The sequence below is a fragment of the Triplophysa rosa genome, linkage group LG1 (genome assembly GCF_024868665.1).
Source record: "Triplophysa rosa linkage group LG1, Trosa_1v2, whole genome shotgun sequence".
Classification (NCBI taxonomy): Eukaryota; Metazoa; Chordata; class Actinopteri; order Cypriniformes; family Nemacheilidae; genus Triplophysa; species Triplophysa rosa.
Genome location: NC_079890.1, coordinates 15088552 through 15114883, shown reverse-complemented (window position 1 = coordinate 15114883; position 26332 = coordinate 15088552). Strand labels below are relative to the sequence as shown.

The 26332-nt window shown below is 39.6% G+C and overlaps 1 protein-coding gene across 1 annotated transcript in view; it reads left to right on the top strand.

Annotated features, from left to right (window-relative positions):
* The window catches only part of pde3b (phosphodiesterase 3B), a 48344-nt gene that overhangs the window by 10283 nt on the left and 11729 nt on the right, over nucleotides 1-26332 (top strand). The window contains exons 2-8 of the mRNA XM_057350308.1: nucleotides 22431-22481; nucleotides 23684-23932; nucleotides 24402-24538; nucleotides 25074-25174; nucleotides 25332-25551; nucleotides 25625-25710; nucleotides 25827-25987. Of these exons, the coding sequence (XP_057206291.1) occupies nucleotides 22431-22481; nucleotides 23684-23932; nucleotides 24402-24538; nucleotides 25074-25174; nucleotides 25332-25551; nucleotides 25625-25710; nucleotides 25827-25987 (1005 nt within the window). The remainder of the gene's footprint in view (nucleotides 1-22430; nucleotides 22482-23683; nucleotides 23933-24401; nucleotides 24539-25073; nucleotides 25175-25331; nucleotides 25552-25624; nucleotides 25711-25826; nucleotides 25988-26332) is intronic.

The window sequence follows — 26332 nt, the reverse complement described above, 5'->3', positions numbered from 1 at the left end:
GCATTTTTTTATCCCTGTGTGCACCAAACCAATCTTGTGTTATTGCTGCCAAAAAAACTCTTTTTCATTCCATATGGCCATAGACCCCGGTCCTGGTTGAAGTTCCAGTATGGCAGATTAATATGTTGGAGTTTGTTTTTGCATGAGAGCAGAAGATTTGTTTCTTGAACAGTGTCCCAAACAACTTGTGGTGATGGAGGTGCAGTTTTTTTAAATTATTATTAAATGCTTTCTGACCCTAAAATTCAACTGATTACTGCAATTTTCCATCAGTGCTCTTTGAAGAGTCTTTGGCCACTCAAATTCTTCTCCTCGAGACAATATAGACACACATACTGTTTCAGGCAGATTTTCAACATCTCCAGTCCATTAAAACTTCTTGATCATTGCCCTGATGTAGGTTTTTTTTATTTATTATTGTTTTAACTATTTCCTTAAAGCCATTTTGTATTTTGTGTAGCTCAACAGAACTATATTGCACATCATGGTTTTATCCATTGTGATAAATGATTAAGGGGGTTTGGGCTTTGTATTACTATTTATTTTCTGTTTATTTAGTCATGACAACATCATGTTTCTAGTCACCTCGGTGTGCTAAGAAAACGTAAATATCAATGGGAATATACTTGGGAGATATTTTACTCATAAGAATTTCTAAGGGTGCCAATAATTGTGACCTGGGTGTGTTAGAGAAATTTTTTTTTTCATAATGTGATATTCCCCCCCACTTCAAATTGTTTTACTTAAATGAAATGTTGGAATATTATAGATTTTTTTGAATAAAGGATCAAAACGAGAAACAATGCAGATTTATTTTTGCAGCCTTCTTTGCTCATATTTACCAAGGGTGCCAATATTAGTGGAGGGCACTTTATTTTAAGTCCACACTTTCACTTGCATTATTTTATGTGTGTGTTGCATGTTCAGGTAGACTTGCACAAATCGACAGCTGCTTTTTTTCTTGCTACTGCTTGAAAACCAACCTTTTTGTATCCTGAAATCCCCATAAAATGGGCCGCATCTAACAGCACCTGTAGCATGAGTAATGAGTTTGTAGTACCGTAGCCTTCAGAGTTGTCCAGGTTAAGGAGGAAGGGGTTAACATCAGAGATCAGTCAGTGCCGTCTCTCTCTGCAGACTGAAACAGGATGCAGCGAGTGCATTGTCAGCCTGCTGGTGTGAGTGCAAACAGATGAGGAAATGCTGGAGCGGCTACTCCAAAACTCGGTTACCTCGGAAACCATTTGCGTCATGATCACCAGCAATTAGCTTGCAGCTCTTTAGTTTTTCATGCTGGCTGAAGCAAGCAGAGCAGCGGTTGCTTAAAGCACCAAATAACCGCTGTTAGATAAGTTACTAACACATTGTGCAGTTTTCCTGGAATACAGTTGTTTTTAGTAATATAAAAAATCTTTTGTTTGGCTGTGAGGACTTTTTTCTTTTATAACCACCATGTTCTGATCTGTAGTAAAATCACATTTAGGTATCTATTAAAATATATTTTTTATATTTTACTCAGGTTCCATCACAGTATTTTTAAAAATATAAAGTAATTTTTCCTAAATTAGTTACATGTTTTAATCACTGAAATGTTATAGGACAAGCCAATCGAGCCAAACTCCTTTCGCTTTGGCTGTTCCTCTTTTTTTCCAGCGTCTTATCTGGCCTTTCTCTCAGCTCGTGCGTGAGCTCTCACTCTCCGTTTTCAAACAGCGCTTCTGCCCACATGTATTCGGGGACATTAATGGAAACGGTCAAGAGATAAGTGGATTTTGCTGGATGTGTTGAAGTGACGGGTTCACACCTTCTCAGGGTCGAAAGTGGACCATGAGATCCAAGGGTCAGAACAGGGGACGTCTGCCACACCTTCCCTTTTTACATTAGCCACACAATCAGCACATGTCATTGGTTTCAAGTACGGTCGTGGATTTTCTGCATGGCTTATCGGGAAAGGTTTATTGCGCCATAAGGTTCCCAGACGCTCCAGTGTTTAAGGTGGAATAGTTGCTCGACAAGGAGGTTGTTGATGCTTGAATCTGTCCAGCGTTTGAAAAAGCTGTTTGTTCACTTGGATGGGGGGAATGAACACATGGTCAGGTTGGAAGGGGAGGAGGGAATTGTGGGTCGTGTGTAGAGTTCATGGGTGAGTTATTGAGTTCGGGAAGCCTGTGTCCAATTTAGTCAAAGATCACGACTGTTACGGACTTGGGCTGTTTGATTTCAGTGAAGGAAAAAATGAACGGCACGGCGTTTTCATACAATTTACAATTACAGTGTCGATTTTAAATCATACTTTTATTTTTAAAATAAAAGCTTTATTTAATACAAATAAAAAAAACTAAACCAGGTAGGGGACATTCTTTTGCTGTGATTTCTACAGAATGCTTTATTCAATTAAATTTGAAAACGTAATTTTTCCTAAAAAAATATCAAAAAGTAAATCTCCATATATTTATATTTAGCATATTTTGCTGTGATTACTTTGAGATTGTAAATTATTGCATTTAAACGCAAGTATCTTTAAAAGTGCTCCCCTTTTTTGCCTCTTTCCTTTTAACTTTGACCGTCTGTCTTTCTGTCTTGCTCACTCTCTCTCTCGCTCTGTTTCTGTCTTATTTGAAAACAGTGTCAGCACTGCCACTTTTACACCAAAAGACTGTTGCTAGGTGACTGCTGACGTCAGTGGTGGCTACAGAGGAAGGTCTGTGTGTTTAGCTGCTGAGAGCGAACCCCACTGAAAGAGGGCAAAACTACGAAATACTATTACTCACTACAGCGCTAAAGCTAAACTCCTGAAAGAACTGACCTAAATATTCAAAACGCTTCCCTTCTGTTCAAAGTTTTCAATATGAAAATGTGCTACCGGTAAATTGAAGCCTTTCCAGAGACCCCCTCCCCCACCCCCCTTTTTAAGCTCTAGCTATGATGACGCAAGTTGCATTTCGCAGGATGGTAAAAGTCAATCATTAGTGTCAAAAGAACTGCAGTCACGGAGTCTCACCCCCTCTCGCACGAGATCTTCGTATATTCTCCTGACTTTTGTTTATGCCAGATGAACACGGTTAAAGGCAGATGTTTCAAAAGTTTTAACTAGGATTTTGAATGGAGTGTTTTTTATTTGACGAATACATCTGTATTTTTTTCATGCGTAAAGTTTACATTTTACAGCAAGCCGTTTTATTTTATGACAATTGACATTTATGTTCTAAACTATTCAAAGTATGTTTAAGTGCAATTTATTGTTTTTTGTCTGTCAAACGTTTTACATCTTTTGAGTTTTTAGTAGATGTTTTTGTATAGTGAGGTTTTGTTTTGTTTTTTGTGTAGTGGGCTGTTCAGAATAAAAGTGTGTGTTTACGTAATATATATCTGTGCACTGTGCTTATTACTTTTGTATTAATAAGCACATACGCATGCATGTATATACAGTAGTTAAGAAAAATATCAAATGAATAATTGTCTGTTTTTTTTAATTATATATCAAATATATACATGCATGTGTCTGTAAATACAAAATAAATATTCACAGTGCACAGACATATATTATGTAAACAAACTTTTATTCTGGATGCGATTATTCGTTGAACAGCCCTAGTTATTTTATATGGACGTATAAAATAGGTCTCTTTGCTCTTTGCTTACGAATTACCAGTGTGAAATGTTTTGACTTTTTCCCTTATGGTAAGACGTTATTACAGGTCTGTCTGCTCAAATACGCAAATCTTATTGTGACATGGTTAAAAATGTCCTTCACACAGGATCGACAACTATTTAAGAACAGCGTTGTAAATAATGAGGCGTAAAAGTACTGTCTGTTAAATCCTGAGAGTTATGCGAATGCCTTTTTTGGGGGGGCTTTGTGCACTTGTTTGTGTGTGTATGTGTTATGAATGACGTGAGCTGTCATTACAGATAAGAAGGCCACTCAAGCATGTGGCTTAATGAAGTGTGTGATGGGCGTCTGTGGCAATCACGTGGCCATTAGCACAGAGGACCTGTTACTTTACTGAGCACTTATACACATTCGCACACTCCAGCGGTGGTGCGCTATATTAAATCAGAATTGTGGCCCAACTGAACTGCCACGTATGACACTGCACACACGCACATAGATCCCCATCAGGTTAATGCGAGAAACTCTTCGAAACGCACAGAAGTGGGCTTTGATTCTGACATTTACTTTATAATTGATTGTTTTTTTTAGTTTCATGTTTTCTTTTCTAGAAGATTTCAAATGGAGAAATATAACTGTGCCTAAAACGTTTGTAATTCATACGCAATCTTCTTACCAGTATATCCAATCTGCATACCACACATTTCAATAAAAAAGATTCAAGAACAGTTACTAGTATGATATTGAAAAGTCACAAAAAAATACATTACAGGTTTTCATTGCACGTCATTTTGCTGAGTTGTGTTTTTTAAACTTCACTCTTTTCTTTAAAGTGCTTTTAAGAGGGAACTACACCTTGGGGAATAGAACGCGATGCTCTTTTCGCTCACGCTCGGAGAACGACTGCAACAGCTGCAGGGCTCCAACAGTGACGCAGGACAGGGATGACGCCGGCCCCAAAGATACAGGAGCCCACGGCTGAACCTTTCTCAGCACAGTAAGGCTCCTTTCAGCAGAGCTAAAGTTCTCTAGCACGGCCCACTGCCTGACTGACTGTTCTGATCACCCGAAACCCGATGACTGCAAACATAGCCCTGCGTACGCACAGGAAGGGATGTATGACCGAAAGCCCTATCACAATCCCTGTTGCGCCCGTATCATGTTCGCTCTCGGCATCGTGGCACACAGGACAAAAGGCTCTCGCTGCTCTGATGAGTGCCTGTATCCTCGATGACAGGCAGATGAGGTAAAACTTGCTTAGGGGTGCCACAGATGCAAGTTTGACGTGATCGTGTTGCGTACTTGCTGCACTTAGGCACGAGGAACCTTTGAATCATTTAGCCGGTGTGATTAGGATGCATTTATGTGATTGTGCAGGCGTCTTGCGTAGTGTTTGGATTTCAAGGCATTTCAACGAATGGAAACAAACAGAAAATAGAATAGATAGGATTTAATGCGGAGACAAAACCCTCTTTAATTTAGTTAAGTTTCTGTGTCTGATGTGGCAGATCTTCAATGCTCAGTCAGACCTTCGGGCATGGTCACCGTTTCAACAGAAGCCGTTCCAGTCCTGTTTATTCATCTGTGGGATATGTTTTTGCTGACTATAACTCATTAGTCAACCGTGCACTGTTTTTATTTTCCTGAAAGCAATCTGAAAGTCTGTATACAGTGATAAGTTTTAAAGCCCCTCTGGGATCTGGTGGAAAGTATTCTTTTCGCATTCTTCACATGCTTTGCACTTTTTGAGATGCTGCTTGGTTAGGGCAAATTGACACCACATGTAGAAGGTAACTGCAGAGTTAAGATAATGGATTGTGTCTGATTTTAATGGGCATATAAGAGAGAATATTTACAGTCAGTTGACTTTTTTTAATTCATAAAAAAATCACAAAACTTGATTCCACAGGGTTGTGGTGAAAAAAACAAAAACAAAGACACTCCTTGTTATCTTTCTACAGTAGTTACTGTTTATTCTGTTTGGTTGGAAATGGTTTTAAGTATTTCAGGCATATATTTCATATGCTATTTTTTTCTTTGGGGAATCATTCACAGCCAACGGATCTGAATGACTTTTAATCAGGATCATGTTTTGCTCTCGGTCTGCTGAAGTTATTTGTTTTGTTTACACTCTGGAAACACATTTAGAAAACTGGAACACTGGTACATTTGCGAGTCGACCTTGTCAATTAATAACCCTAAGGAGATATTGCTTACTTAGTCTCCACATTCTGTAGATGTGGCCACACAAAATATTTCCTTTTACAAAATATTACCTTTCACTTTAACCACCTCGTGTTTGTTAATGTTTGTCAGAAGGCTACAGTACAACAGCATTGGGAAACCAGTTTGCAATCAAATGTGTGCATTTGGGTCTATTTATTTTATTGTTTCTTATCTCATTGTTTTTCTCCTGCTTTTATAAAATGGTATAAAATCCAGTGTCAGTCCTGTGGGCATTGTGCTGTCTGAATGAGACTCTCTGTGTTCTGTCGAGTTTTGATGAAGTTGCTTGTGGCGAGAGCTTTTTCTCTTCGGGTTCATTCAGGGTTTATGGCTGATATTTGAAAATGCAGGTACTTTTTTTCTTAGCTGAAAATAACTCTCCTTAAAACATCTTAAAGTATGTCAGCACCATTGTTTCGTCTCAAGATGCACACCAGTAATCTTTTTTACTAGGGAATTTTTATAGAAGTAGTTTAAATATCATAATTTCACTAAGGGTTAGTCCGGGCTTAAACTAAACCCTGTCTGTGAAACCGGGGCATAGTCTGCTACTTTTTTTCTTCAAGAATGTTGGACTTTTGAAAAAGTTTGTTAGACTGAGACTGTGCAATGAAACCTCATGGTAAGGAGCAATGCTGTACATAAAGCTTGAAGTTCTTAACTATTTAGCATATATTTGCGTTACTTGCAGGGTAGTTTTTTGGATGCCTCTTGTGTAAACGCCACCATGACAAAACTTAGCGTGACTCTGTTGTTCTTTTGTTTTGAGGGCTTACAATTTTTTAAAGTCCCCATGACCCGGAAGTTGTGATCGTTCTTACTTCCGTATTTTGACGCATTTCCGAGTGAAATGGGATTTCTAATGAGAAAAATAGTGGAAGTGGCTTCCATATTTCTCTGTGATTTGATTGGATGTATAAAAACAGCCGTTGCATTTTAAAATGGAACTGGCAGCAGACTGACAGTTGAAGGGGAGGAGTTAACGGATGCTCCTCTAGGGATGTTGTGGTGATTAAATTTGACCTACGGTTAATCGACGTGTAAAAACACAGGGGTGGGGGGTTTGCTGTAGGTTGGTCAAAGATGCGGCCGTGCGTATGATGCATTTTACTTTCAGTTTTAAAATAGCGGCAATTTGGGAAAGGCAATTGCTCGAATTAATGGTGGGTTCAATATCTTTCTTAATAAAAACACACCAAACTATAAAAAAGTACAATGACATTTGCTTCTATTAAAGCAGACCTTACAAAACGAATAACCACTGCACAGACTGTGCAAAAATAAGATAAGTTGTCTATATTAACACAACGAGTAATCATGGCACACATTGTGCAACAAATAAATAAATAAATATGAAACTAATAAGAAAGGAATATGAAACGAAAAACGTTTGTTAAATAAATAAATAAGAAAGGAATACGAAACGAAAAACGTTCTCTTGATGACAGTGCATATATATTCTAATATGTTCTTTGCCAGAAAAGACTCCGCCATCGTCTCGTCAGTCAGCACTTCACTCTCCTCAGATGATGAATAAAATCTAACTCCTGCTACTGATCTTTGCTGAGACACGTGTTCCGCTATTTACGCTGAATGCAGCAGCCGTGTTCAGATGCGCAGTCTGGTCTTTAACTAAACTAAGTGATTTATTACTATAAAAATAAAAAATGACGGTGGGGGTTGGTGCCGCAGTGGACAAGTGATGTAATCTGTAGGCGGGTGGACACCATGTATCACCAGTAACACGGTCTATCGCAACAAGTCTATGCTCCGCCCAAGCCGTCTAACATACATCATTTAAGATGGATAGTCATTACAGGAAGGAAGTGCATTTTCAGATTTTGACTAAACATTATGAGGGCACACAATTTTTAAAAATAGAATGACCCACATTGATAAACTATTTACAATAAACGCTTCAATATTTCATGAAAAATAGGCATTGTCATTTTTTATTTCACTGGGACTTTAAGCTCTTTTAATATATTTTAACTTTTTGTTCTTTAAACTTCATTAGTAAAATGTATAGCAAGAAATATCGACCTGTCTGCTATGAATGTCATCCACAGAAATTGGTGAATCTACCTATAGTTGTCCTATCATGAAAACAAACGTACAAAAGATATAGTTGACCAATCTGTTAGATATGTTTCACTTCTGACATCACTCAGTGGCCTTTGATCATTGGATAAAGCTGTATCACTGATGGGATGGCCTCAGAGAGCGAACAGTGTCTTCTTCAGGTCCGGATAATGACTGGATTTCTGATGTCTTGAGGGTTCAAACATTCACACACTCTCTCTCTGCACACTGATAATTTGGATAAAACTCTTGGCTGAGTACAACACTCCGATCACAACTTGCCTGGCCAACAGAGGACCATTTTATGATTCTCATTAAACAAATCATTAATCTCACACTTGACGACAAAAGTGCATTTTTAAGGATTTTCTCAAATCATGCCTTGGAAACGTCGGTGTATGGTAAATTGATGATATTTTAAAATGTTTTGGCCAGAATCCTCCTCGTTTGGTTTATAGACAGTAGACAGCTTGTCAGGTGTGAGATTATGCAGTGATTGATAATGGAGCTGTTCCGGGCATGCTGTGTAATACAGAACACATAAGCATGAAGTCCTGTTTGCGTATACCATATCCCTTAGTGAAACAAAGGTGGACATCAAACACTATGACCACACTCAAAACACCTGACAGTAACACCCTGATTCCCTCTCAATGCACTTTTCTAACAAGACTCCTGTGTGTTCACTGCTCAGCACGAGTGTTAGAGTCGTCATCAAGCCTTTCATGCAATAATGCAATATACAAAACTCTAGCATTACTGTAGGTTTTCAGTTTTGTATCTCTGGTGTGATGTTTGGTGCACTGTTTCATGTGTTAACATGCAGTAATTGTTTATTAGGGGTGGGAAGTTTTGGTCATTTTGGCTGCTCAAGTACTCGACAGATAAACCAGATAGTACCCTGTTGTTAAAACAGAACAACTCATCCTGTGTGTGTGTATGTGACCCTTTTAGAGTCTGAACACTTTTGCTATCCCCAGGTCACCAATGTTGAAGTAAAATGCTGTCTGATGAATCAGAATAGAATATATCGCCAGAACATCACAAAAAATGCTACCCATTTTTTGACGTGATGGCATAGAATTTTAGATACAGTAAAAATGACTCTGGTTTAGTGTGTATAAAAGATGTTCTGAGTTCAATGCAAGTTAAATTCTGTCACCATTTACTCACCCTCGAGTTGTTCCAAATCAGTATAAATTTCTTCGTTCTGATGAACACGGAGAAAGATATTTGGAAGAATGCTTGTAACTAAAAAGTTCTTGGCCATCATTGACTACCATAGTAGGTAGGGATGCATCGAATGTTCGGCCACCGAAAATGTTCGGCCACCGAAAATAGCAAAAACGCAAGTTCGGTGTTCGGCCGAACGTGTGAAATGGCTGAATAAATTTGACCGAACATGACTCGTGATACGATCAAGCAGCAACCAGCGCAGAGAGAGGGAGAGACAGAGACACGCGTGCGCTTTATTACTGCCGCAAACATTTTGGCAGTGCGTGTGTGCGTGCGTGCGTGTGTGCGTGCGTGCGTGTGTGGAGCATTTTAAAGTGTCAAAGACACAGCACTGGACTTGCCGCACGGAAGTAAATTTACGAATGAAAGTGTCTTTACCGGTCGGTAACTTGTAACAGTAGCCCCGCCACTCGCGACATCCTTTGACATCATACAGTGGACGCGTGCACACAGTTCCCTGTACTAAACAACTTGTCAAAGTATGTTCTGTGCATCCCGGCCACGAGTGCACCTTCTGAGAGAACAGTCAGCTTTTGTGGGCGGAGTTTGGAGGAGAGACGTGAACTGAAATGGTTGTCAGCATCAGTCAGAATTGCTTGCATTGGATGTTTTTTTTTCTCAAATAATTTTGCAATGTAGCCTATAATAATCCAACAGTTTTCTTTTATTCGTATTTTTAGCTTATAGGCCTAATGTGGAATGACACTTTTTAATGAACTGTTTTGTTTTAGGGGTACAGAGTAACTTACATTACATTCGTTTAGCAGTCAGTTATAGGCCTAATTAATATAGGCTATTCATGAAGGGAGAGGGCTCAATTTGTTGTTTGAATTTACTTTGTTTTGCTCAATTTTATATTAAGTTGTATTGTATTTTATTGAAAAGCAAGACAACTGATAAAAAGCACATTTTGACTATTCAGTTTGTGCAATAGTGAAAAAAATGGCTTAATAAATAGAAGAAATGCAAAAAACCATGTTCGGTGTTCGGTATTGTTCGGCCTTCGGCCAAGAGTTTCACATCATGTTCGGCTTCGGCCAAGAATTTTCGTTTCGGTGCATCCCTAATAGTAGGAAAATGACAATTGTATCCAAAAGTATCCCAAAACGGTGTGCTTTCCTACATTCTTCGAAATATGTTACTTTGTGTTCAACAGAAAAAAAATTAAAAAGCAATTTTCCTACTATCTTTCTCTGTTCATCAGAACAAAGAAATATATTTGGAACATCTTGAGAGTGACTAAATGTTTTTATCTTTTTGGGTGAACTGTCCCTTGAAGCCCATCCCACAGAATTGTCCATCATTGTCTATAGGGACTCAACACATTGATGAGAAGAGCAACGGCAGTAAAGGCTGTGTGCTGCATGAGACAAACAAGTAATATAGCCAAAATCACCTCATATATCCGCTCTTCAATGTAAATGTATGGTGATTTTATCAGACAATGTAGCGTGATTAAACACGAGATGTTATTGGGTCGTGTTTAGTCAATATTTTATACTCGTTTTATGTCTGACAACAGAACAGATAATATGTGAAAATAGCATTCAGTTGTGTTAAAATACAATATAATGTGATCAAATAGAAAAGCGAAACAGATTTCAAGTGCCAAAACTAGGCCAAACGCAAACACGAGTCACAACGTGATGACGTCACAAAAATGCTAATTAGTGTGTGACGTCATCAGCGCCAGTCTCTCAAAATCCTGTGGGAAACACTGCCTATTTTTGATGCCAACCCCGGAAGCGAGTTAGCATTTTAGAACTTCCGGTTCCATCGCCCAGAAGTCTATGGGTTTTTGGTTTTGGTTTTTGCTAAAAGGGACTACTTCCTTTGGCTGGGACGTTAGAAGTCAAGCTAACAAATAATGCAACATCTGCATTCTGCATCTCTAAAAACGTAGATGCAGATTCGTTCACAGAGTAGTTACTTACCAGGGAACACATTTTTAATAAAGTTCGAAGGAGTTGTCGGAGGCTTGGTGGTGGTGACGTTGATGCACTGCAGCGCTGACTTCTGGGTTGGCCTACAAAAACACGTCACCTCTGTGGCTCCCTTTTATTTCTCTGGAAACATCTAAAATATTAAAACTCAGTTTGGGATAATGTGCATGTAATGGAAGTAAAGTGGGGCAAGGCATTGCGCGGGGATTAAAAAAAGTACAACCAAAAGATATTGTGTGTGTTAAAATGAGACTAGTCTGATAAAATCACTTTGGGTATATTGTGCTAAAGTTAACAGGTTTGGTAAGATCAGTTTTTTGTCTTTGCGCAAAGACACCAGAAAAATCCCCTCAGAGGAATTGCATCATTATCCCTTAAGATGAACTTCACATCAAAAACTCATGTCGTTACAAACCTGCTTGACTTTCTTTCTGAGAAACAGAAAAAAAACATTTTGAATATTGTTGGACAAACACAATTGGACCAACAGTCCACACATTGACGTTTAGATACATTTCTCATAAAATCTTCCTTTGTGTTCCACAGAAGAGAGTCATATACAGATTTTGTATTGAATAATGACAGAGCTTTATTTTTATCTGCTGTTATACTTTCATTATCTGTAAACAGGTTTTTGTTTGTTTTTACAAACTGAGGGATGAGTCAATGATTTTCTGTGGAAATGGAATGCATGTCACAGAAACTGTCAATAGAACTTATTGAACCTGGACGATTGCGAATAGCCATTTGAAGAAGAGTAAGACTACGTTTAAACAAAACTTCAGTTTGGATACTGTATGTATAAAGAGTTAAGCAGGAATGGCTCACGGTTATACAATCGCTTTGATAAACTGTTAAGAAGTCGGTGCGCCTGCGGCCCAGAGCCATCCACTTGTTTGTAAATGATGCATTTGTCAACAGGCGTTTTCTCTGGCTTCTCTAATAGATGGCAGCTCGGCGCCGTTCACTGGCTTGTTAGCGACTGGAGGTCTGGGGCGCTCCAGCGCGGCTGTGTTTACGCGAAAGGTCTGTCCGCTCCGATTCCACGATAAAGCCAGATGTTCCCTTACAAGGCCTCCAGCCTGGGCCTATCTGGCAGCCATGGCCATATCAGGTAGAGTCTTCTTGTTGTGCTGAGACTCTCTCTACCCTCCACACGAGAGGACGATTCTCTGCCAGCGTTGTTTGTGTGTTTGGCCTTACTTGACACAAATCAGTCTGGCATGTGTCGTGCTCCGCGAAGTGAAAGATTCCAGGGCCTCATGTGTTGTAACCAGCATGTTGACGTTTTCGAGAGGTTATAGGGTGTAATGTTAACACTGGAGGTCTGGAGAAACTCTTAAGGATCAATTATGTACAGGGTTGCGGTAGATGTTCTGTTGTGTATATTGTGTGTCCTCTGTGAGGAACAGCGGTCTGTGTTCGTTCAGCCTTCATTTAGAAGGCAATTACTACATAAACGTCCGTCTGTCGACAAAGACTATTTATTGCCTACTTTCATAGTCACTTACATGAAGTATATGACTAGTTCTTGACTGTGACAACAGGGAAGTCAGAGGCTGATTTTCGAGTTGATCTTAAAACACCGTACGTAACTTGTATTGTTCTCAGTCTTGCACGCAATGAGTTTAGTTTTAAAGAAAACGTGATGATCAGGTCTGTATGGTTGTTTTTCTGAAGCATGAAGTTTTCTTTGTGCTATCCGAGCTTGATATGCATTTTTACTTCCTCTGATTCCGTCTTAATTTGCAAAGTTTGTAGACTGTTTCACTGGCAACAACATTGGGGTCAATGACGTGACGCTCATTTCTTTGTGTCCCTGTGGTTGAATTACATTGAAAAGGGTTACAATTTCAAAATAAATTTGCTAATTACTTGCATACCAAGAGGACCAAGACTGAAATTCTGATTTTAATTCATTTTGAGAGAGAATTTGGGGATGATTGCAGAAATGTCAATGTGGTGTAACCGTAAAAGCTTCATATTGTTTAAAAAAGGGGATTCATGCGAGTCAAGTCAAATTCATGAAATGTCTCTGACCTATAAACGTTACCGTCCATGCATGCTGTTGTGGCCCAAACTTAACTTCTGGTACACATCTGCAAATAATATAGAGATAAATATAAATAAATATATAAAGATATTAAAAAATAATAAAAATAAAGAGTCCTTTTAGATTATTTCTGAAAATAACAAGTAAATTACATTAGCTAGCAAGTTAAAAGTATGTTTAGTAGCCAGTATTATTTTGGGGTACCAGTAGAAGAACCATTACTTGGCTAAATTTAAATGCGACAAAGTTATACAACCCATTTAACAAATTGTTTATTTAATACAGTTATTATTTTATTATACAATAAAATATGAATATAAATTAAATCAAATCAAATACAAATGGTTATTATTAGCCGCAAGCCAGACCGTTAAACAAACGAAGACCGGAAGTTAACTTTGGGCCAGGCGCATGCGTCCGATAAAACCGTCTACACAAAATAAACAAATTTTAGGCTTACTTTCTTAGTATAATTGCTCTGTTTGCTTAAAGTCACCATGAAATCAAACGGGATATTTCTAAGTGTCCTAAACAGTGTTGCCGTGATTATTATAAATGATTTATCCGTGCACGCCATTATTTTTTTTAATTCATTTGCACTTGTAATCTTTAATCAAAAACGTTAAGCTCCTGTCCCCCTCTCAACAACAACTCTTCACCACATGACATAAGCAACAAAAAAGAGGTTGGTATATACTGACTGTCCAATGACAGGCATTTTTTAGCCCTCCGCTCCAGTCCCAACTTAAACCAATCAAAAAGGGAAAGGCAAAATAAAGCCCCGCCTGGCATTTTTTTTCTAATCTGAGAAGCCGTTTCACTCGGATATACGTCATGATACGGAAAAGAAGTCGGTCGCAACTTCCGTTTCATGGTGACTTTAAGTCACCTGATGTAGCACCGTTCACCCAACCAATGTTGTTGTTTTCACAAAATCTTTTTCAAAACGCACATTTTTGCTGTTATGCTTCATTCTGGATGTTACTGGAAGTATTTGACTAGCAAAATATTTTGTGAAGTACATGAAAACTTTTTGCGCAAAAACAGCAATTTGCGCATCGTCGCGTAACCATTTGTTTTATAGTACCGCGTGCTAAAAGTAAATAAACTGGCGCACGGGCAAATGAAGGCTTGGCTCAAGAGGCTTATCATTGAGAGGGACTATTCAGGGTATTCATGACAGGATAGGGCACATAGCCAGTGTATTCCACAGTTCATTTAGACCTATTTGTGCTGGGTTGAACAGCTGAGGTCTAGGTCAATAAAGGATACTGGGAGCAGATAAAGCTAAACCCACATGAAATGCCACCTGCCTGAAACTATTAATGGGCGTGTGATTTATTGAGTGCTGTGCTTTAACTTTGGATGAAACTGCCTGTGAGAATCTAATCTCCGCTCTAGCAAAAGTACGCTGAGAGCTTGCTTTAATGTCACCATCAGGACACAATATGCTAGCCGCGGTTACATCGCTAAGCTGTTAAATATATTGGGTGCAGTAAGCTGAAAACAAGAGATTTGTGTATAATAGTGATAGAATGCTTTTTAATGTGCCAGTAAAGCTTGGAAAAATGTTGTTCCTTTTGATGTTGTGCCGATAATATTAAAGTAATAGAAAAGCAGAGGAGGAATTTAACTTGGACAGAGGCTGTGGGGTTTTCACACTTTCGTATCATCTGAAGTTTAAGAGAGTCAGTCAGTATGTAACACTCTTCTGTTAGAACTCCATGTGCCGTCTCAAAAGCAAAACTTTAACAGGTGACTTTAAAGATCTCCTCAAAGCAACAACTATTGAATATTTATTATATCTGCGCAGGTTATCTTTGAGCGTTCTGGCATTTCCTAAAAATTTTACAAAACACGTTTTTGTGGTGCTTTCTTTTCGACTTGAAAAATGTTGCCGTTTTAGACGAGTGTGAAGTTGAAGAAAGCCAAACTGTGACGGGCCATTTAGCCCGAGACATACCATTGTGGGAAAAAGTTTGTCATTGACGTAGTATTGTTGACCTTCCATGGCTTGTGGCATTTTTGTTGTTCCTGCAAAAACCTGTTTGTTATTATGCAAGCTCCTCTCGGTCTGGCACGCAGCCAGAGACAAAACCTGAAGAATGAGAGAAGAGCGATTAGACGCACGTGTTCGGAGAGGTGCCATTTACCCTCCTGTGATTCTGCCCTAGATGTAATGTTGATTTTCTCATCACATCATAGATTCAATTTATTGAAATTTTCTATTAATTAAATGTATTACATTTAAGCGAGTCATAATTTTTGGTGTTGTGACAACACTTGTGTGGTTGTGTTATCAAAGTAGTGTGGCCCTACATCAAGTGTAAAACGTTTTCAACGAAGGTTTCCAAAATATTTTTGTTTTTAAAGACTTTTAGCATTTTTTGCCTTTTTTTGTACAGTATTAGTGAGAGGACAAGAAGCAAAGTGGGAGAGAGAAGGGGGTGGGGACTGGAAAAGACCATGAGCCAGAGGGTTCAGAGCCAGGTCTTGCACAAACCTTCTAGCAAATATTTACTGCCCGACCGGCTCAGGTTTCATTCTCCAGGTGCCATAGACATGAGCTTGTTGAGTCAGGGCTAACCTCTGGAAAAGCCTTGGTCCCAGGGTTTGAGCCCTGGAGCCACTCCCTCACCAGCCTTCATGCGAGGATGCTGGGGGATCAGGGGTGCTTTTGGAGTTGAGAAGGAGGGAAGACTCGAGGAGGCACAGTGGATTGGCTGGGGCTCTGCAAACCTGCGTCAGCAGCATTTGTTTGGGTTAGAGGCAGGTGACCCGGAGTGAGCTGTAAATCAGGGAACCACAGCAGCACGATTGCTTACATCCCATCACAGGCCCTCCTCACGGCACTGTGCGCTTTAGGAATACCCACATTAGATCGTATTGTCACACAAAACAGCCATGAACTGTACATTTCTTTCCTTCTGGCGTCGAGATGTTAATTTTAACAATGTCACAGATCCGTTTGTGCACACGGAGACCTTTTTCCCTGCTAGTCTAGTCACGCTGCAGACAGCAGGATTTCCATTTCACCTCTAAAAAAAAGAGCAGTCACTCCGGAGCTCTTTGCTCTTAGCTGTGCCAAGACAGCAGAGGTGTAACGTGGTGCGGTAACCGCTAGCCAGCTGTGCTCCGAGGCAGGGCGAAAGAGAGGGCAGCCAAGCTTTAGGGCTGCCCCGGTGACCTCACAATGCCTCCCCACCTGTTTACAGCACCCACTCTGGTGTCCAAGAGATGATCGACGGGCGGTGCGACAGCGACTTATGCAGCAACCGGCCTGCATTTAGCATTTGGCCGCCACACTATTCTTCCATTTCAGGAGTCCCGCTCGCGTGACCTCCACCCGAAGTTAGCAGTCGGCGACAGTGTCTGATGGATCGAGTACAGTAATGCTTGTCGAGGAGCGTCAGTCATATCAAAACACTCAATGCACAGATGAGGTAATACCCCTCCAAACAGATGCAGATGGCTAAAGTGGAGGCAAGCGTGACACAATAAATTGGGCTTGACTTGAGCTTGTTGCGAACCTTCATCAAATCAGTTCCAGTGATGTTTCCATTACATTTGTCATGTTTCATAAAAAGGTACAGTGAGCCATTTTAAAGACCTTTACTGCTGTAAGAAAAACCATCGTCGGTATCATCTCATGACGACATTGTGGGGAAATGCTTTCAGACCCTCCCTTTGGAACGCCGCTCCATTACCACCCCATAACCAGTTTTAATAATTGATAAAAGTGCAACAGATGCAGCAATCCATTTGCAGCATCTTTGTTTTAGAGAGCCTCATAATGACTTGCATCATTTCCTGGAATGCGGTAATCACACAGTCGCTATCATATCTGTTCCACCGCTTTGGTCTGGAACTACCATCAGTTCAGTGAGATATGATGCTTCTTTGTGAAAAACACAGAAGGGCGACGCATCTCTTCATTCCACTCCACTAAGGGAATGATCCGTAGTCCTGCCAGCTCCTGACAACACAACTCTAGTCTCCAGTTTCTCTCCTGTCTGTCAGAGGCCTGAGTGACTGAGAGCCAGACATAATCACTGCTCAGCATGAAGTCATTGACTGCTTTCTACAACACAGCATTTTGGGGTCGTACTCATGTTCACGTAAATATGCCAGATTTGGAGACATCGGAGTTAAATGCCATTCAGATGATTAATTGGTGATTTTAATAATGTGACTCCTAAGATGTATATTTTGTGTTATCTGCACTGTTTGATTCAGTGCAGAAACATGTCCGGAGAACATGAAACGTGCATTCCGGATCGATGTGGCGGAAAAATGCTAATGTTCGTTGTGAAACGCGATCGTCTCTTGGGGTCCGCTGAGAAGCGAGGAAGGGCCGTCGACCTTGCCTTTGCAAGACTGTCTGCTCCTGCAGAGCAGCCAGGACTTTCCCACACGTACATGTGCTGGAGACGAGCTCAGCCATTAGGGGCGTTAGCCTGCACTGACGTCAGCTCCCTGACAGCCACAGGAACACATTACACACGCACACACTTGTGCTGCCATCCATGAAGGGGCTATCCAAGGTCCACACGTTTTGTACAGACGCTTGTTTCTCTGTTCCTTGCTATTCTGCGTTTTAGTTTTTTAATGTTGTTGCTAGATTTCGAAGCTTTAATTGACATTTTAACCCAGGGATTCTCAACCTTTTTTGAAATCTTTACCTCTGTTTATTTGAAGTACACCCGTGAGCTTTGAACTTCAGGTTTTATCCATAGCGACTTAATATAATACACGAATGATACGAACGGAAGCAATCAATTACTGGATTTATTTGCAATGCAAGTAATATCATCATATTAAACTTCAAGTAGCAGAATATCACAACGCCAGAAATAAAATTGTGCAGATGATAAATTAATGTCGTGCTAATTTTCGGTCAATTAATTTAATCTGAATATGTTCATCACAAATAATTAAAACTTCATTTAGTCGTTTTTATTGCATACGTTCCATTATTATGATTTTCATTTCATACACCTTTTATGGATATTTTTGCATTTTAATATCACAAATAATTAAAACTACACTTAGTCATTATTTTTGTTGCAGTTCCATTTTTATGATTTTCATTTCATAACAAATTTAAAATTCTTAAATTTAGCATTGCCATTTCTGTCACGATCAATCACTGACAACAATCCCCACATATTTTATATACATTTCTGAAAGTTGTCATGAACAAACAAAGAAATCACAAACCAAAGTTTAGAACATAAGGAACTGAGAGAAGCTTAGAAAACCAACTGAAACGGGTAACCATCATTTTTCAGTGAGGAGGCTATATGTCATTTTCATATCAGGGCATAGTTTCATTACCTTAATTTCAGATCACATATATAATTATTATTCATTACATAACTGAAATTTAATATGCTTGTGGTGTATATTTAAATTCTATGTGGGTAGTTGACAAATATACGTGCATGTGTCCGATGATGTGACCTAGCAAAAATGTAGAAAACAATCTGTTAATATATTATTTTATATTATTAAAATGTGTATTTAATTTATAATATAAAATAGCATAAGAGAGATTTATCTACATTGTTAGTTTATTTATCAAATATAATTCAATTGTTTTGATGTAAAATCAAAACCACAGTCATATACTGGTGTTTTCTATAATTTTTCTCTCACCCTAGAGTGTGTTTGGTTTGTGGATACTATGTAAGGTGAAATGGTTCTGCTCTCATGAGTGGTTGGTTTCTTGTTCTGGTTCACTGGCAGGGCTGTTGTGTTGTTGAAGCCTTTGACAGGCTCTGTGTACAGCTGTTGGTTTTATGGTGCTGCTATTGTTTGGCCAGCTCTGCTTTTTCTCGTGGTTGTGCAAGGTGTGAAGTTATTTGTGAAGTGAGACTCTTACTGTCTCACAAAAACGCTTCAGCATGCTACACTGACCCTCTCATAACACTACCAATGCTTTTTTATAGGTACTTCAACTTGTACTATTTTTTATCTTTGCTTTGCTTCAGCAAAGAGATTATGTTATCAGTGTTATTGACAGCCCAGAGACAAAATGTGATGTACAGCATATAAACGTAAATCTACTAATTTATGTAACGTTTGTGTATAATTATTAACATATGGTATGGCCTTGACTGAATGTAGACAAATTTCAGAAATCTAGCATTCGTTTTTAAGTGTAACACAATGCACCTCAGGATTCTCTGCACTGCCATTGCAGTTCATGAATGCACCTTGTCTGTGATGAGCTTGTTTTTGTTTTGTGGATTAAAATGAAGTTTGATGGGGTTTTTTTGTGGCACTTAAAGTTGGCGTAACGACTTTACCGTCATATAATAAGGAACAAAATCGTCACACAAATGAATTCTGAATTCCTTGCTTTACTCTGAAACATGATGTGTTATAACACATATTTTAACACATTGTGTTTTTTTGAACAAATTGAGTTGGTTTTGTGTTAAATAAATAAAAGGGACAACACAAGGTTGAGTAAAAGTAGACACAGAAATGTGCTCCGTTGAGGACAGATAGTGTTGATTTACTGTTTTAGAGTGTTTGTAAATCGTGATATTTTCTTGAACAGTGAAGCTTTTAAGAACATAAGAAACATTTCATTTAAAAGTACATTTTACCTAAGGGTTATGTATCCTTGCGTATTCAAGGTTAAGGAAAATATTTTACCACTTGATGCATACTCCAAACCTAAAAAACCAACATTAATGCAAAGATTAGATTTGTCAAAACTTTCATCACCTTCTTATTTTGTCATCGACCCATATGTACTTGAAATGCAGCTCTCTTCATGTCTGTCTGCCACGCCTTTATTTTCTTTTCATCTCTGTTCAGTCTGTACAGTTCACTAGTTTAATAGACCGTAAAGAACAAAAGTGGCGAACGATGTACTGTAAGATTCGCGTGACCTTGTTTGGCATTCAGGGGGGTGGAGTCAGCCTTTAGCTATAACTAGTTGTATGCCATACCGTTGAGAAGGGAAACTTATCTAGTCATTGACTGACACAAATCCAATGTTGTGAAGTTTGCATTTTTGACCCACGAAGGGTTCTGTGCGTGTGTGAGAGAGAAAATGTACACAGTCAGGTGCTCTTTTCTGACACATCTCTTTTCCATCTATCTCCAGCCATCCTGGTTGCCATGACGTTTGTACCATTGTTTGCTGGCCTCTGTCAGGTTGCCATGGCAGTGCTTATTTGCCGTACTAAATGTCTGGTGGCGTTAAACAGATGCTGACGACTAACAGAGATCATCTCTGTCTGATCTCAAGCATCTGATCTGAGGAGATAAACCACTCGCTCTGCGTCTCCTGTACATCACATGGAAACCCCAAACCAAACGTGAACTGGAGATAAAGTAAACATGCCTTTTATCAGTATCTCTTGATGATGCTCATTTGTCGTCCTTTTTTTGACTGATCGCTGAAGCAAGTGAGATGCTAAAGCGTCGCACAGGTTAATGGGTTTCGATCAGATCCATCTGTTGCCCTGTGAGCATATGTCAGGTGTGTAAGGGTCAGTGGTCAGGCTGTCTGGACAGCTCTGAGCACCTGAGAGTGCTGCTGGTTATTAAGATCAGAGCTGCTGGAAATGACACATGATGGCACAAGCAGCACAGGTGCAGGGGACTTCTGCTTTGTCTGTTGTGCCACGCTGAGCCGTGGACAGAGGCCGGGATGTTCTCTCAGATATCACCAGTACTCCCTCATGTGGTCTGACTGTGTGCTGCCGATCTGATCCAGAGGACTTTCTGGGTTTAACATGGCGACGTCTCACACGTTTACTGTTGTGGGCAGAGAACCGTGTCTGATTATTAACACTGTGTGATAGCACCGTTTTACTAATAACACCGCTTTTGTATTGTCGATGTGCTCTTGTTATGTTTTTAATATCATTTATACAGTTTCCAAGTTGATTTTGGAAAGAAATGATTGGATGTACTTGGATTGTTGTAAGCAAGTGTAAATCAGAATCTTTGGCTCTAAAGTGCAAAAACAAATGGGTACTTGTGCGAATTTTTATATATGCTCTCTACATATTCTTGGACAGAAGTGATGTCCAGCAGTGGAAAATTGACATCTTTGCTTTTTATTTAAATGTATTATTAAAGATGTATTCACATTTTGGTATTTATCTGGCACAGGGAAGCGTAAACTAAAGTTCAGTTTAGGGATGAATGTAAGGAGGCTTGGCAAAAACATTACAACACCTGAGAAAAGCTGACTGAGTCCAGGCCTAGGAGAATGACTACAAAATATTGCTAGATGAGAGGGTCCATAAATATTGATAGCAGATTTGATTGTAGTCAGTGTAGAAGTTTTGTTTTTTTCAATGCATTTTTGTGGATATTCCAATAATAACCATATTCTCTGTTATGCCGTGGTTTGCTTTTTGCCAAATAATTTTGTCTAATAAGTACTTTAAATTTAGTGCTTTGTCCATTTTGTAACATATAGGCCCACCTTATATTTTTACCGTTTAATATAACTTTAGGGAGCATTAAAAGTATTGTGAAAATATGTCCCATCACTTTTGGCCACTACTATAAATTGTCTAAAATCATTTTAAGTTTTTTAAGTTTTCAAACATCCCAAATATGATTAATTTCATTATATATTTTTATTGTACATAATTTAGCTGACTTGGCATTTTACAAACACCTCGAGAGTCCAAAATGAACTTTGTGTTTAAAATGAATTTAGTCTCAAGGCAGTTCAGTTCTCAGCGTACAGGTGACTGAAGCACGTTGTTGTAATTTAGACAACTGTGTTTTCAATTCAGTTGTAAAAAAACATTTTTCTACTCCACGATACAAGAAAACAGACACCGGCACTTTATCTGTGACCTATCTACAGTGATAGTGTTGTGGGACTTGGCTTCTGTTGGGTGACTTTCCTCTGAGCCTCAGTGACAGATAACGTAGAAGTGCAGTCAAATGACGTAGTTTGGCTAGATAAGATCTGCGAGCGCAATTGTTGACGTCTCATTGTGGTTAGAGAGTGGTTTCGGTTTTTTTCTTTCTGCAACACACAGAAATGTTTTCATTTAGCAACTCGCAGCGCACAAAAGCGTCGTTCAGGTGTTGCTAAAGTATTCAGTCCCACATGAAACGGACTGCTTTTACATGGCAATACCCAGAAACGTTTTATTTTTAACATGCTTGCATGCACTTCAGCAGAATTAAAATAACTCCTTTAGCTGTTGCTTTGTCTTAACTTTCCATAGGGTTTGTGTACAGTGACAGTTGTGAATGACGTGTGCTTTGTATTGTGTCCTTTCAGATGATCCTGTGGGACTGGGATCTAAAACAATGGTACAAGCCGCAATATCAGGTCAGTGCTAAATGTATTGTGTAGATTTCATCTTGCTTATTTGTGCCTTTCTTTAGCGCAAATTTCATATTTTATTTTTTAAATGCACATTTTGATCATGTAATGTATTCTACTTTGATTGATATTGTAAATTATGAATTGTAACAGTAGTACCATTGTGTATAAATCTAAATAAATAAATCTCTATTTTAAATAGAAATATGAATAATATAAAATAATATATAATTAACAGTTTGTTTCTAAATTTTTGCTGTCACACCATAGGACACATGTACAGTTTATTTGTCAACTACCCATATATTATAATATAGAATATAATATTTATTTTTATTTAGTATTAATATTAAACATGAGTGTATTAAACTAATATGTAATTATTTTACTCATTTTATTGATGTGTTTATATCATTTGTGCACTACAAGTATTTTTTTCATAGGCTAAGAATGTGTCCAGAATAGTACCATGGTATATTCTGTTTTTTCTTTTACATGCACATGCAAACCAGCATCTTCTCTTTGGATCTGTACGAGACTCACATTGTCCGTCTTGAGACGGTTTGTAGCACGTTACCTTGCTGTGGCCTGTAGCCCCTCCATCTGCCTGCCGTTCATTTCTGCTGCAGGCCTGCGAGTGGATAACCCTCATCCTGGCTCTCATAAAGCTTGCCAAATGACGTCAAAGCCTGGAGGAAGTGCTCACTGTGCACTTTTATCACACACACGCACATGTGAGCGCACACCCATACGCAGGTCGAAGCAGTACTGCCACTCTACTTTATTACTTTCATCGGCCCCCGAATCCCCCCTCAAAAAAGAAATTATGTAGTTCTGAATTAAATACAATCAATAAATGAGTTCAGCATGTGCACAAGACCGAAGATGGATTAAAACTAGCTGAGTTTATAGATACCCAGAGTTCTTCCCGTAATATCATTATGAACAGTCGCTTTTTTTCTCCGTTGAGTGGATATCATCAAAAGCTGTCTCTGGCGCTTGGCTGGATGTATCAAGTGGATGGCTATGAGAATGAGTCATTCTTTGCTACAGGTATTAGCCCAAGTCTGGAGCAGTGAAATCGTGTCCTGGTGTACTTCTGAATGACCACAAGGAGGCAGTATAAGTCCCACGAATGAGGGAGCCATATGAAATCAACTATTGTCATTGCATATATGTGATAACTTGTGCTCTGTATGTGTACGCAGGGTGCAGTGAGTGGGAACGGTGTAGATCTGTCTGTGATAAACGAAGCCAGGAATCTGGTCTCAGATCTGCTGGTGGAGCCCTCTCTCTCGCCCCACGTCCTCTCCTCACTGCGCAGTGTCAGCAGTCTCATGGGAGCTTTCTCTGGGTCCTGCCGGCCACGGGTCAACCCCTTTACCCCATTCCCTGGTTTCTACCCCTGTCATGAAGTAGATGATACCTCAGAGAGAGGAGAGAGAAAGCCACTGAAGGTAGGTGAGCAGGTTAAGCTCGAGAAAGTCTGTAGAGATGTTTGCCTTCATTTACTATATAAGAAATATATAGTCATAATTTACTCGCCCTCGAGTTGTTTCAAATCTGCTTAAATTTCATTGTTCTGATGAACGCAGATAAAGATATTTGGGAAAATGCATGTAACCAAACAGTTCTTGTCCACCATTGACTTGCATAGTAGGAAAAATTACACTGGTAGTCAAGAGTGCCCCAGAACTGTTTGCTTTCCTACAGTCTTCAAAATATCTTTCTCTGTGTTCAACAGAACAAAGAAGTGTGTACATATTTGGAACAATTAGAGGGTGAGTAAATGATGACAGAATTTTCATTTTTGGGTGAACTGTCACTTTAACCTCATGTTTGCTCCACAGGGATTGTCTCCGTATCAAGTTATACTTGCTACAATCACGGCTTCAATTGTCTACTTAAATGATTCTGTACTTTTAGGGCATGAGCAGCCGGAACAGCCTACCCACCCCTCAGCCGAGGCGCAGTTCAACCTCTTCTTCTCTTCCCCCACCGGAGACTTCCTCATTACGCTGGGAACGCACCAATGGGAAGAGATCTCACTCTGAGCTCAGCAGGTCAGATCATGTGCTTTGTGCTTTTCTGGGGCCATCTACATTCGAGATGAAGCAAGCACACATGTGTGCTTGTTTCTGTGGATTGCTATGGATTGATGGAAACCGTCAAAGGTTGAAGTGTCATTGAACCTATGAGTAATATCAACCTTTTGATCTTATAAAAAAAACAGTCTGTTTTAATAGGATCTTATTCTTACTGTAATTGTGCTGTTTGTCCTCAAGGTGGCAGTGTTAAAACGAAATCAGTTACCAACTATTTTGTTGAAACAAATACCTCTAAGAAACAACTAAAATCTAGTCAAAACTCATAAATCTAATATAAACTTGATTTGTTAACAGGCCCACACTAAATCCGCAGATCATATTTCTCCTTATTTGCTTAATGTTTAATTATTATGACTCATTCATTGGATTATGCTTTCAGGGCAGCGTGACACATTTTATCACATGCTTTTCTCCAGAATGGGCACAAAAAATAAGAAACGACTCAACAGGTTCCATTGGGCCTTATTTAATATGCATTTTCACTGTACAGCCCGAGTTGTGTCTCTAATGGGCCGAATAGCAACCTGCTGACTATACCTAAACAAAGATCCTCCTCGATCACCCTCTCCTACGGCCACACCAGAAGACCAGGTCAGCACCATCAAGATCTAAATAATCTCTTCTTTCATGTATCGTGTAGTCAAGCTCGCACATGAATGCCAGATTCATTTACATATTATAAAATATGTGGGTGACATTGTGACACTGGTCTCCCTGCATGGAAACGTTTCCTTTTGTGTGTCTTTAGGTGCCTCTCCCAGCCTGAGTCCCGTCAGTTCGCCGTCTCACTGTCCCCCTGCTGTTCCCGGCTCATCTCTGGTCACACGCTCTCCGGTGGAGTTCCCCGACACAGCTGATTTCCTCACCAAGCCCAGCATCAGCCTGCACAAGCCGCTGATCTTTACTCTGAGCTCACCTGATTTTCAGCAGCAGTATCGCAGCCCAGTCTCGACCCCCACGTGCACCAGGTACCCACCTTCTTTTTTGAGATTACTCTGAGACTGCACCAAGAGATAAATAACCAGTTGTGTTTTATAATAGTTGTGGCCGACAGATGCTAAAGGGTGTGGCCAGTGTGGAGGTGGGCGATCACCCAGCAGCCAATGAGATGCAAAGAACACGCTCAGGTAGGTTTTTAAGCACAACACCCTGCCACCTCATTCTTTAAGGTTTTGTTTTAAACACCTTGTGTCAAATGTTTAAGCAGTTTGTGTCAAAATTATGCTTCTGCTCGCTTTCTTAGCTGAAAGCGCTGAGTACGGAGCGGAAAACCTGATTCGAGAGGAGAGCTTGGAGGCAGAGTCTCAGGAGGAGAGATCCTCAGACACAGCGGGGGAGAAACCGAGCCAGCCCGAGGACGAGGAACAGACCTCCAGTCCCGAGCAGTCCTCACCGGATCGTGAGGTAGAGCGCACATACACGCACACTCGATCAGGCACAACTTTACTTTATCCCCACATGGTTTCATTATATTAATGTGTAATACATTGCCAAGAGAAGTGAAATCAAGATCCATTGTTGCTTTCGGAACGAGTAATTTTAATTTATGAAGTGCCGTTAATAACATTTACCTTAGAAATCCACGTAAAAGACGAGCCTTTTTTCTTAGCATAACCTGAAATGCCCTCGTCTCGATTCTCACTCGCTCATTTTTTACTGGCCAATCTGGCAGTTGTTAAAGTGGCCAGCTGTTGAATGAGCAGAGCAGAGTTGTGATGTGGTAACAGAGCAGTTTATAGCCCAGCCAGA